Genomic DNA, 13,757 nt, shown 5'->3' with positions numbered 1-13,757 from the left:
GGTCCGACCTTAGACTCCGCCTCCTCCGGCAGAGCCAGCGCTGATTGGCCGAAGGCTGGCCAATGCATTCCTATGCGAATGCAGAGACTTAGCAGTGCTGAGTCAGTTTTGCTCAACTACACATCTGATGCACACTCGGCACTGCTACATCAGATGTAGCAATCTGATGTAGCAGAGCCGAGGGTGCACTAGAACCCCTGTGCAAACTCAGTTCACGCTAATAGAATGCATTGGCCAGCGCTGATTGGCCAATGCATTCTATTAGCCCGATGAAGTAGAGCTGAATGTGTGTGTTAAGCACACACATTCAGCACTGCTTCATCACGCCAATACAATGCATTAGCCAGTGCTGATTAGCCAGAGTACGGAATTCGGCCAATCAGCGCTGGCTCTGCTGGAGGAGGCGGAGTCTAAGGTCGGACCTGAATGGAGACTGGTGTGGAGCGATCTTAGACTCCGCCTCCTCCAGCAGAGCCAGCGCTGATTGGCCGAATTCCGTACTCTGGCCAATCAGCGCTGGCCAATGCATTCTATTAGCCCGATGAAGTAGAGCTGAATGTGTGTGCTAAGCACACACATTCAGCACTGCTTCATCACGCCAATACAATGCATTAGCCAGTGCTGATTGGCCAGAGTACGGAATTCGGCCAATCAGCGCTGGCTCTGCTGGAGGAGGCGGAGTCTAAGGTCGGACCTGAATGGAGACTGGTGTGGAGCGATCTTAGACTCCGCCTCCTCCAGCAGAGCCAGCGCTGATTGGCCGAATTCCGTACTCTGGCCAATCAGCGCTGGCCAATGCATTCTATTAGCCCGATGAAGTAGAGCTGAATGTGTGTGCTTAGCACACACATTCAGCTCTACTTCATCGGGCTAATAGAATGCATTGGCCAATCAGCGCTGGCCAATGCATTCTATTAGCTTGATGAAGCAGAGTGTGCACAAGGGTTCAAGCGCACCCTCGGCTCTGATGTAGCAGAGCCGAGGGTGCACAAGGGTTCAAGTGCACCCTCGGCTCTCCTACATCAGAGCCGAGGGTGCGCTTGAACCCTTGTGCAGCCTCAGCTCTGCTACATCAGAGCCGAGGGTGCGCTTGAACCCTTGTGCACACTCTGCTTCATCAAGCTAATAGAATGCATTGGCCAGCACTGATTGGCCAGAGTACGGAATTCGGCCAATCAGCGCTGGCCAATGCATCCCTATGGGAAAAAGTTTATCTCACAAAAATCACAATTACACACCCGATAGAGCCCCAAAAAGTTATTTTTAATAACATTCCCCCCTAAATAAAGGTTATCCCTAGCTATCCCTGCCTGTACAGCTATCCCTGTCTCATAGTCACAAAGTTCACATTCTCATATGACCCGGATTTGAAATCCACTATTCGTCTAAAATGGAGGTCACCTGATTTCGGCAGCCAATGACTTTTTCCAATTTTTTTCAATGCCCCCAGTGTCGTAGTTCCTGTCCCACCTCCCCTGCGCTGTTATTGGTGCAAAAAAGGCGCCAGGGAAGGTGGGAGGGGAATCGAATTTTGGCGCACTTTACCACGCGGTGTTCGATTCGATTCGAACATGGCGAACACCCTGATATCCGATCGAACATGTGTTCGATAGAACACTGTTCACTCATCTCTAGTACTGACAGACTCCCTTATATTAATTTGGGGTCTGATTCCTACTTTAATTGTTCGATTGGTACTATATTTAATTTCTATTTTATTACCAAAAAACGTATGAGTGGAAGTACTCAAGAGATGTTCTTTTATTCCCCAGGTTTAAGCTGTCCCTCAAATTTCAGATACCTCATATTCTGATAGATCCTTCTATAGATGCAGCTGGAGATGTCTTGCATCAAGTTGTTCTTTCCATCATAGACGTTAGCAGCTGCTTCACCTGGTGGTCAGGAGAAAACAAGGACCAATCATTCCATGTACATATGGCCACCAATGAGCTTCTGCAATTCATTGTAACAAAAGTTGTGGAATCAGTAAGAGGTAATTTCTATTAATCACCTTGACAGCACACGGCACATACCTGTGCGTGGTAATCTTATGAAAATACAAATTGTTTCAGCTGAATGCAAGTTGTTCATTTTCCAATGGTGCTTAGACAGACGTGGAGATGGCTTGCCCCATAGGAGACTCAAGGAGAGGTTTTTATTACTTTTTTTTTATTTGTTTATCAATAAAGGTAGAGTTTTAACTTCATGTTAAGCTTAAATCTTTTATTGCTGTTATACAAAAAAAATCACAAAATTCTACCCTTAAGAGCATCTTAAAAATGATGCGTTAATTCTTACAGATAATAATTAATAAGCCAATACATTTTATTGTAAGTAGTTGAAACTAAAAATAACATAAAATCTTGTATAAATAACATCTCTGATGTTTTGTTGTTATTTTCAGACCTAACACCTGTGGTTACGAAGCATGTATCTTCCCTAAGCCGCTATGATTTCTTGTGGGCAGATAACATGTATACACAGAGACAGGAGTTTTTAGCTAGCAATCCAAGCCTTGCTGCAATACATAAAGAAGTAAAACGTTTTCTCAAGATTGAAGAACAAATTAAGGAATATTCTGAAGTAAGCAGCTCACATGGTTTAAAACAAACAAAACTTTATGTGTAGAGATGAGCGAGTACTGTTCGGATCAGCTGATCTGAACAGCACACTCCATAGAAATGAATGGATGCACCTGGTACTTCCGCTTTGACGGCGGCCGGACGCTTAACCCCCCGTGTGCCGGCTACGTCCATTTATTTCTATGCGAGCGTGCTGTTCGGATCGGCTGCTCCGAACAGTACTCGCTCATCTCTATTTATGTGGCATTATTTCAATTTCGTCATCTCTGGTGTGTTTGAGCACAGTCTATGCTATAAGTAGAGATAAGCGAGTAGTACTCGATCGAGTAGGTATTCGATCGAATACTACGGTATTCGAAATACTCGTACTCGATTGAGTACCACTCGCTGTTCAAATGTAAAAGTTCGATGCAGAACCAGCATTGATTGGCCGAATGCTATACAGTCAGCCAAAAAACGCTGGTTCTTCTCCTACCTTCCCCGCGGCATCTTCCGGCTCTTCATTCACTCTGCCATGCCCACTTGTAGTGCGGGCATGCACAGTCGGCTCTGCCCAGGCCCGATGCCTGGCAGAGTGAATGAAGAGCCAGAAGACACCACGGGGATGCTACAAGGAGAAGACTGCACGGAGGATCCAGCCCGACCCTCACTCGTGGACTTGGAAAGTATAATTTGATTGAACGTTGCCTACCCCTGAAACGAGCATTTTCCCCCCATAGACTATAATAGGGTTCGATATTCGATTAGAGTAGTCGAATATTGAGGGGCTACTCGAAATGAATATCGAACCTCGGACATTTTACTGTACGTTCATCTTTAGCTATAAGTCTAGTGTAACAAAAAAAAAAAAAATTGAATCGAGCAAAAAGTAATCCAAAATTACAAAAATCTTCATTAAATGTCAATAAATAAAATTACAGGGGAGGACAAGTACTTACAGATACAGAGATCCAGCAATGACATAGGTGTATCAATATATACAGTCCTATGAAAAAGTTTGGGCACCCCTATTAATCTTAATCATTTTTAGTTCTAAATATTTTGGTGTTTGCAACAGCCATTTCAGTTTGATATATCTAATAACTGATGGACACAGTAATATTTCAGGATTGAAATGAGGTTTATTGTACTAACAGAAAATGCGCAATATGCAATAAACCAAAATTTGACCGGTGCAAAAATATGGGCACCTCAACAGAAAAGTGACATTAATATTTAGTACATCCTCCTTTTGCAAAGATAACAGCCTCTAGTCGCTTCCTGTAGCTTTTAATCAGTTCCTGGATCCTGGATGAAGGTATTTTGGACCATTTCTTTCTACAAAACAATTCAAGTTCAGTTAAGTTTGATGGTCGCTGAACATGGACAGCCCGCTCTCAAATGATCTGAAAACAAAGATTGTTCAACATAGTTGTTCAGGGGAAGGATACAAAACGTTGTCCCAGAGATTTAACCTGTCAGTTTCCACTGTGAGGAACATAGTAAGGAAATGGAAGACCACAGGGACAGTTCTTGTTAAGCCCAGAAGTGGCAGGCCAAGAAAAATATCAGAAAGGCAGAGAAGAAGAATGGTGAGAACAGTCAAGGACAATCCACAGACCACCTCCAAAGAGCTGCAGCATCATCTTGCTGCAGATGGTGTCACTGTGCATCGGTCAACTATACAGCGCACTTTGCACAAATAGAAGCTGTATGGGAGAGTGATGAGAAAGAAGCCGTTTCTGCACGTACGCCACAAATAGAGTTGCCTGAGGTATGAAAAAGCACATTTGGACAAGGCAGCTTCATTTTGGAAACAAAAATTGAGTTGTTTGGTTATAAAAAAAGGCGTTATGCATGGCGTCCAAAAAGAAACAGCATTCCAAGAAAAACACATGCTACCCACTGTAAAATTTGGTGGAGGTTCCATCATGCTTTGGGGCTGTGTGGCCAATGCCGGCATCGGGAATCTTGTTAAAGTTGAGGATCGCATGGATTCCACTCAGTATCAGCAGATTCTTGAGAATAATGTTCAAGAATCAGTGATGAAGTTGAAGTTACGCCGGATATGGATATTTCAGCAAGACAATGATCCAAAACACCACTCCAAATCCTCAGGCATTCATGCAGAGGAACAATTACAATGTTCTGGAATGGCCATCCCAGTCCCCAGACCTGAATATCATTGAACATCTGTGGGATGATTTGAAGCGGGCTGTCCATGCTCGGCGACCATCTAACTTAACTGAACTTGAATTGTTTGTCCAAAATACCTTTATCCAGGATCCAGGAACTGATTAAAAGCTACAGGAAGCGACTAGAGGCTGTTATCTTTGCAAAAGGAGGATGTACTAAATATTAATGTCACTTTTCTGTTGAGGTGCCCATACTTTTGCACCGGTCAAATTTTGGTTTAATGCATATTGCGCATTTTCTGTTAGTACAATAAACCTCATTTCAATCCTGAAATATTACTGTGTCCATCAGTTATTAGATATATCAAACTGAAATGGCTGTTGCAAATACCAAAATATTTAGAATTAAAAATGATTAAGATTAATAGGGGTGCCCAAACTTTTTCATAGGACTGTATATGGGTAAGTATAAATAATGGCAAAAAGGGTAAAATGTCACAAGTTGTCTACATGATATATATATATATATGTGTGTGTGTGTGTGTGTGTGTGTGTGTGTGTGTGTGTGTGTAAATAAATAGATACATGCAGAATGCAAAAAGTTGTATACCTATGTACCGTAGTTAATGTGCCCTATCCAATATCTTCCGGGATCCCCGGAAGAAGGTATTCTGCACCGAAACGCGCGTAGGGGACCTTGGAGACCCGGCCTTGTCAGGTGTAACTCAGGCACTTATGTCAATATGGGTATGTTGGTTTTAGTATTCTAATATATGTCACTCTACTATCTTATGCCTGGATCCTATATCTTAGTCTTGTGCTTACACAACACTGACATCTACCTTAGTTAAAACTTGTATAGGCTTTGATATTGGATAGGGCGTATACCATATACTCATAGTCTTATTACTATATATTTTATGGGTATGTTTACTATCAATTGTGTTTTTTGAGACCTCAGTTCACTGTACCTTTGGTCATATATTGGATTACTATGTATGTAGCTCTTTTTAGTATGCGCATTTTTTAGGCTTACACAGGCGTTTATGCACATTAACTACGGTATATAGGTACTTTTTGCATTCTGCATGTATCTATTTATTTACACATCTATATATATATACCATGTAGACAACTTGAGACATTTTACCCTTTTTGCCATTATTTATACTTAACCATATACACTCACCGGCCACTTTATTAGGTACACCTGTCCAACTGCTCGTTAACACTTAATTTCTAATCAGCCAATCACATGGCGGCAACTCAGTGCATTTAGGCATGTAGACATGGTCAAGACAATCTCCTGCAGTTCAAACCGAGCATCAGTATGGGGAAGAAAGGTGATTTGAGTGCCTTTGAACGTGGCATGGTTGTTGGTGCCAGAAGGGCTGGTCTGAGTATTTCAGAAACTGCTGATCTACTGGGATTTTCACGCACAACCATCTCTAGGGTTTACAGAGAATGGTCCGAAAAAGAAAAAACATCCAGTGAGCGGCAGTTCTGTGCGCGGAAATGCGTTGTTGATGCCAGAGGTCAGAGGAGAATGGCCAGACTGGTTCGAGCTGATAGAAAGGCAACAGTGACTCAAATAGCCACCCGTTACAACCAAGGTAGCCAGAAGAGCATCTCTGAACGCACAGTACGTCGAACTTTGAGGCAGATGGGCTACAGCAGCAGAAGACCACACCGGGTGCCACTCCTTTCAGCTAAGAACAGGAAACTGAGGCTACAATTTGCACAAGCTCATCGAAATTGGACAATTGAAGATTGGAAAAACGTTGCCTGGTCTGATGAGTCTCGATTTCTGCTGCGACATTCGTATGGTAGGGTCAGAATTTGGCGTCAACAACATGAAAGCATGGATCCATCCTGCCTTGTATCAACGGTTCAGGCTGGTGGTGGTGGTGTCATGGTGTGGGGAATATTTTCTTGGCACTCTTTGGGCCCCTTGGTACCAATTGAGCATCGTTGCAATGCCAAAGCCTACCTGAGTATTGTTGCTGACCATGTCCATCCCTTTATGACCACAATGTACCCAACATCTGATGGCTACTTTCAGCAGGATAATGCGCCATGTCATAAAGCTGGAATCATCTCAGACTGGTTTCTTGAACATGACAATGAGTTCACTGTACTCCAATGGCTCCACAGTCACCAGATCTCAATCCAATAGAGCATCTTTGGGATGTGGTGGAACGGGAGATTCGCATCATGGATGTGCAGCCGACAAATCTGCGGCAACTGTGTGATGCCATCATGTCAATATGGACCAAAATCGCTGAGGAATGCTTTCAGCACCTTGTTGAATCTATGCCACGAAGAATTGAGGCAGTTCTGAAGGCAAAAGGGGGTCCAACCCGTTACTAGCATGGTGTACCTAATAAAGTGGCCGGTGAGTGTATATAATAATACACATATGTCATTGCTGGGTCTCTATATCTGTTAGTATTTGTTCTCCCCTGTCATTTTATTTATTGTCGTTTAATAAAGATTTTTGTAATTTTGGATTACTTTTTGCTTGATTCAATTTTGTTGGTTTATGGTAATATTTATTGTGAATCATAGAGCTTCGTACTGGGACCTACTTATAGGGAATTTACCATTGGGTAATTATGCTGTGCTTTTCACTTATACCATGTTAGTTTTATATAAGTCTAGTGTCCATTAAAAGGATCAGGGTTAAATGTAAAAGAAAGTATATTTTCTGATTATTAAGAAAAATAATGACACAAATTTTGTGCTAAAAATTCAGGGACTTTTTTCACTGTCCTCACCAATTTTCTTTTTTTTTTTTTTCTTATGTAGATTGTGAGCCTCATATAGGGATCACAATGTACATTTTTTTTTCTCCTATCAGTATGTCTTAGTAGAATGGGAGGCAATCCACGCAAACACGGGGAGAACATACAAACTCCTTACAGATGTTGTTCCTGGCAGAATTCGAACCCAGGACTCCAGCACTGTAAGGCTACAGTGCTAACCACTGAGCCTCTGTGTTGCCCCCAATTTTCTTTAAAGGGGGTGTAGCAAGGGTGTCAGGGAACAGGGCCATCAGAAATCTACCATGAATGATGCTGTACATCTGGGCATCCAGGGGCATGGCCCGGCAGAGGGCACACTCTGCTGGCGATGGGCTTATGAAGACTCTCTTCCAATGAATGTCTGTTTATATGTATGCTCAGATAAGTGTAACAAAGTTAAGAAATATTGATATACTGTAATGTAAAACTATGGCTATCATTAGATTTGGTAAATGCTTTTGCAGTGTTACATTGATATTCATCCTATACCTTATTGATATATATTGTACTTCGCTTACCAGGTTCTGCAGTTAGGTTGTATTTGTCTTGATTACTCGTTGATAAAGGAGACATTAAAAGGTTTTGTTGGAAGTTGGAAATCTCATTATGCAACTACTTTACATCAGCGAGTAAAAGTAAGTGTTCTTTGTCTACTCGTCTAGTATGAAAAGTACATTATTTTCATCATTAGTAATGAACTTATTATCTTACATTTCTTTCAGGAAGAACTTTTACACGTTGTACAATATCGAGAGAAAGCATGGCAGCAACTCACAATGCCTGTAGAAAGCCTGGAGCAGTTGAACTCCATTTTGTCACTACAAGAAGAGCTACAAAATCTAGAAAATAAGATTGATGAAATGTACCAACCTATAGAAATCACATATGAACAACTAAGGTATATCTATAAGACCAATTCTGTATATACTTAAAATAGATACATATACAATATCTCACACTGCACATTTGTCTAATTATTTCATTATATATTTTCATGAGACAACACTGAAGATATGACACTTTGATACAATCTAGAATGGTCAGTTTACAGCTTGTATAATACTGTAAATTTGTTGTGGCATCAAAATTACTCAAGACACAGCTATTAATGTCAACCCCTGTCAACAAAAGTGAGTACACCCCTAAGTGAAAATTGACAAATTGTGCCCCAAATGTCAATATTTTATGTGGCCACCATTATTTTTCAGCACTCATACATCTAAGGGGCATTCACACTTGTGTCCGCCCACATGATCTCCATCCTGTTCCCCGGGAAAACTGCATATAGCATGGTTTCTCTGCGGGGAAACTGTTGTTTTTTTGCACGGACACAAATCCTTTCATGTCTGACTTTGTGTCTGTGCAAAAGAAACTGCATACGGACACCGGCGGTTTGCTTTAAAAACTCATTCAAATTAATAGGTTTTAAAAGTGACCGCCTGGAAGCTATCGCCTATCCAGTTTCCCCAGGGAATCGGATGGAAACCCAGCAGGCAGACATGGACACAAGTGTGAACGCCCCCTAAAACAACTGGATATGATGCTGAACACTGGCACTCAACTTCTTTGATCAACCAGTCGAGTCCTGTTCAGAATGGAACCTGTCTTGTTAAACCGCTGTAAGGTCTTGGCCAACGTGCTGAAGTTTACTTTCAGGGTGTTGGCAATCTTCTTATAGTGTATCGCAAACCTTTTTGAGACCGAGTGCCCAAACTTCAACCCAAAACCCAATAAATTAATGTGGAATGCCAACACGGCAATTTAACCTTAATTTGCACATACAGCTGAAAGTAGCAATCGCTCAATAACAGGGGATCTTTACCGGATTCCCCGTTAGTGAGCAATTCGTGTGACAGCATGTGTGCCAGCAGAAAGGGCCCTGCGTGCCGTTTCTGGCATGCAAGTCATAGGTTCACTATCACGGTTCTAGGCCATCTATACATAGAGCTAGAATTCTTTTTTTCAGATCTTTAGAGCGTTCTTTGCCATGAGTTGCCATCTTGAACGTCCAGTGACCAGTATGAGGGAGTCTGAGAATGATAACACCAAATTTAAGACATTTGCTCCCCATTCATACCTGAGACCTCGAGTCACATGACACCAGGGAGGGAGAATGGCTATTTGGGCACAATTTGTCCATTTTCACTTAGGGGTGTAGTCACTTTTGTTGCCAGGGGTTTACACATTAATGGCTGTGTGTTTGAATGATTTTCAGGGCACACTAAATTTACACTGATATACAAGCTGTAGACTGACTACTTTACATTATATCAAAGTGTCATTTCTTTAGTGTTGTCCTATGAAAATACATAATATAATTAGAAAAATGTGAGGGATGTACAGGCTTTTGTGAGATACTGTATGTAAGCCACTAGAAGTTGTTTTGTCTCATTTGCCAACAAAAGTAGTACTGCATGCAGTAGTATTCTGTCCATCAAATTAGACAATGACATAACAGAATCACAAATAGACTTGGAATATGATCATTACAGCCTGTTCAATGCCATTGACATCCATGATGGTTTCTGTTAGAAGTGATAATATACGTGTGAACAGAGCCATTATATTACATCTGCGTTCGGGCCATTCCGTTTGCCTATCTGCGTGAAATATGCAGAGAGAAAAGTCCTGCAATCAGCACTTTTCTCTCTGCATTTTTCGTGCAGAAACCACACGGACCCCATTATGGTCTATGGGGTCATAGGATTCCTTAGGTAACCGCTTTTTTTTTATGTGGATAGGTTTCCATTTTGGGGGGTCTCTAAGCGGACTCCCACAATGAAAACCCGAACGCGGTTGTGAAGCAGGCCTTAGAGAGACAGTTTTAAAGAGAATCTGTCTCCACTCCTGACATGTCTATTTTAGTGGATGATTGTATACTTCATAAGATAGCATTTCTAATGAGTCTTTTCTTAAAATGATGACTTGTACTTTTCCTTTGATATTGCTCTTGAAAATGTAACAAGTGACAGGTCCACATTTTTAAAACATTCATTACCTTAAAACGTTTTAAGCCACTTCTCATCATCTGCTGCCCAGGCTTTTCGCTTGACATCATTTAGCTTACAGATATTCTGTATTGACTTCATATAGTAGCCATCTAGTTTTTCAGGAAGTTATCAATATTAATTTATTGATTTAAGTCTGAGACTAGATAGAGTGTATATTATCTTCTCTGAAGCAGAGAAGGAATTTAGTGTAATTTGTGTTGTTAATGTATGTTTATGATGATTTAGTTATTTTTTTGCAGTCCTTCAGTCCCTTACTTTGTATTCTGAGCAAAGGGAAGCGATCAATAAGACATAAGGAAAGTGAGAGGTGATTTTACTTTAAAGGGGTTGTCCCATCACAAGGATCTGTTGGGGGAATCATAATACCCCAGAGATATGCTGTCTGTAAAGGAAAATTAATTAACAGGCCAAGATCGGCTACAGCCATCTTTGACCTGGAGAATCAACAGAGCCACATGGTGGTGGTGTATCAAAATGGATTCTGTTTTAATGGTGGCTAGAACAACAGTATATATCACATGGCATAGACAGAACAGGATTGGCTAGTGTAATTAGCGTAACATCCATTGGTGGAGAAGTTTGTAACAATAGCCCTGATGCATATCTATTGGATAAGAAACTGGAGAGAGGTCACACCCCCCTGAGGGCTAGCTCTACTCTAAAATGGAGTCAGTGACCGCATGGTCTCAGAAAATGGCAGCCATCAGCACATGTCTCAAATACACACCCTAGATGTCTATCTCATGGTATTCTAAAGACAATAGACATCCTTGTTGGAGACAATTAGCTTAATTACCCTTCTCTTGTCCCTTTATCTCTAAAAGGGTCTTTGGTCTTTGATCCTTTCCTAACAATGCCCCTGGTTCCAGATGATCTGTCTCCATCCTTTGTAAGATAGCATCACCCAATACACAGAGCATAGTATTTACATAACCAGTCTGGCAAGTTTCCAAATTGCTCATCTCTGGACAGATAGAACAATCTCAGCCCCCACCTCTATACACAATTTTTCATAAGATATTATTAGCCCCCCACAGATCCTATCTATACTGCTTGTTAATGTGAATGTAAGACTTTTCCTAAATACATTGCTTCAGCAAAACTGCTTTGTTTGTCCACTATATCACTTTATTCATTTTTTTTTTTACACATCCCTTGACTTATCTGGTCATAAGTCAAGTGATGTATCTGCTGCTCTCAGGGGGAGGGAGGAGGGGCTAAGTGCACGGAGCGAGCCTGGAGGGGGGGTAGTTTACCCTTTGGGGGGAAGGGGCTGCCAATACAGACCTGGCATCCGCTGTAATAGAGAGGCGGATGCCGGGGAGGGTTAGACGCCGGCACAGATGCCTGCAGCATCGCTATGCTCCTGCCCTGCATGAAGCCAGCAGCGGCAGGAGCAATGCTGCTATTCCAGGGGGGGGGAAGGGGGGAGGGGGTGGTGGAATAACAGCATTGCTCCTGCCGCTGCTGGCTTCATGCAGGGCAGGAGCATAGCGATGCTGCAGGCATCTGTGCATCTGTGCCGGCGTCTAACCCTCCCCGGCATCTGCCTCTCTATTACAGCGGATGCCAGGTCTGTATTCACATATGCAAAGCCAGCGGCGAGATGCCGCTGGCCCTGCGTGCACGCTCATAGATGGTGAGACCAGTCTAGCCTTCACTATGCCAATACAGACCCGGCATCCGCTGTAATAGAAAGAAGCGGATGCCGGGTCTGTATTAGCATTGTGAAGGCTAGACTGGTCTCACCATCTATAAGCATGCACGCAGGGCCAGCGGCATCTCGCCGCTGGCTTTGCATATGTAACCCCGCCCACCAATGACGCAACAAAGCAGGAAGACAGAAGATTTTACAGCAACGAAGACTGGTGAGTATGCGACGTGATAATACCCCTTTAAAGTGAGTCTGTAACTATAACCCAGAATATCAACCCAACCCCGAAGATAGATAGGTTAAGGTCACATGAATCAAACTTGTTTCGACCTTGCGAATTGGTGCCTCTGTTGCCGAAAAAAACACTTTTTTGTCAATATGCAAACTAACTCTTTGGAGCAACGAGTCTGCATATCTTGTGTAAAATTGAATTTTAGGAAGAAAATAATGGTATAATATTATTGGAAACATTGCACATATTTTAACTCTTTTAATTAGGCCAAAATAATTTCATAATTTCTTACATGACCTACATTTTGTCATGTATTTAGCACTAAAGTACTTGAATATTAAAATGTTTGTGAACCTCTCCAGGGCAAATATCTTAAAACACGCACAAATGTTTCTGTTTTCAGGTCTTATCAGCTTCGCATTCCAAGGGAAGAACTAAATGATGTAACAAACTTGAGGAATAAATGGGCTGAATTGATGGATCTTACCAGTGTTGTGAGTGATAACTGATATACTTAATCTTAGTAGTAATGTTTATAACCATTCATTTTCACATTTCCTAATCGGGTATTAAAAGGGATACTGCAGCAGACTAAGGGTATGTTCACACAGAGGAAAAGGTGGTGGAAACCTTTTCTGCCTTGTGAACATTCCGCGCTGCTAACCGCGACGGGATGCCAATGCAGCATCGGCATTCCATCGTGGCATCCGACTCCTGATTAGGTCTGAATTAATGGGCCTAATCAGGAGCGTGTCTCGAGCTGCAGACGCCATGGCTGACTCAACCGAAGAATCCGCGACAAGATAGGTCATGTTACTTCTTCTTTTCCGCTACTAGCTAGCAGAAAAAAGGCGATCGGCTACCATTGAAGTAATTGTTGCAGGTGGATTTTGAGGCAGATTCTGCGCCAAAATCCGCCTGCAAAAAACTTTGTATGAACATACCCTTACATTTTTCAGTTCCTCACTTCAGGGGTTCACATGTCATAGCTGTGTAGGTAGTATGGGGAGGAGATGTAGTGGGGGGAGCTGAGAACAAGTGCACCCAGAGGTGTAGTCACACCCCTTGTACACTAATAATGTACATATCATGTCATTTACATACGGAGTAAAAATATTTACTCTCAAAGATGTCAGACCATTCAGCCACATTAAAGGTATGTGCGAGACCTAAGAACTTGCTCTAGACAGCACTGCTATTGCTAATTACTGATGAATACAGTGGTAAGATTCCTTTAAAAACTCATACTTAGCTTCTAGCTAAAGAGGTTGTTTGAGATTTACAAAAGTATGTCTGCCTTCTTGCAGAAACAATAGCACTCTTACAAAATTCAATACCAGATATAGTGGTGCCTAGGTTT

The 13,757-nt window shown here is 42.0% G+C and overlaps 1 protein-coding gene across 1 annotated transcript in view; it reads left to right on the top strand.

Annotated features, from left to right (window-relative positions):
* LOC142197756 (uncharacterized) overlaps nt 1–13,757 on the top strand; it is a 234,218-nt gene that overhangs the window by 39,253 nt on the left and 181,208 nt on the right. The window contains exons 24-28 of the mRNA XM_075268284.1: nt 1,773–1,993; nt 2,405–2,583; nt 8,022–8,135; nt 8,223–8,398; nt 12,801–12,891. Coding sequence (XP_075124385.1) covers nt 1,773–1,993; nt 2,405–2,583; nt 8,022–8,135; nt 8,223–8,398; nt 12,801–12,891 — 781 coding nt within the window. The remainder of the gene's footprint in view (nt 1–1,772; nt 1,994–2,404; nt 2,584–8,021; nt 8,136–8,222; nt 8,399–12,800; nt 12,892–13,757) is intronic.

The sequence above is a fragment of the Leptodactylus fuscus genome, chromosome 3, assembly GCF_031893055.1.
Source record: "Leptodactylus fuscus isolate aLepFus1 chromosome 3, aLepFus1.hap2, whole genome shotgun sequence".
NCBI lineage: Eukaryota > Metazoa > Chordata > Amphibia > Anura > Leptodactylidae > Leptodactylus > Leptodactylus fuscus.
The sequence above is the reverse complement of the archived record's forward strand: the minus strand, read 5'-3'. Positions and strand labels throughout refer to the sequence as shown.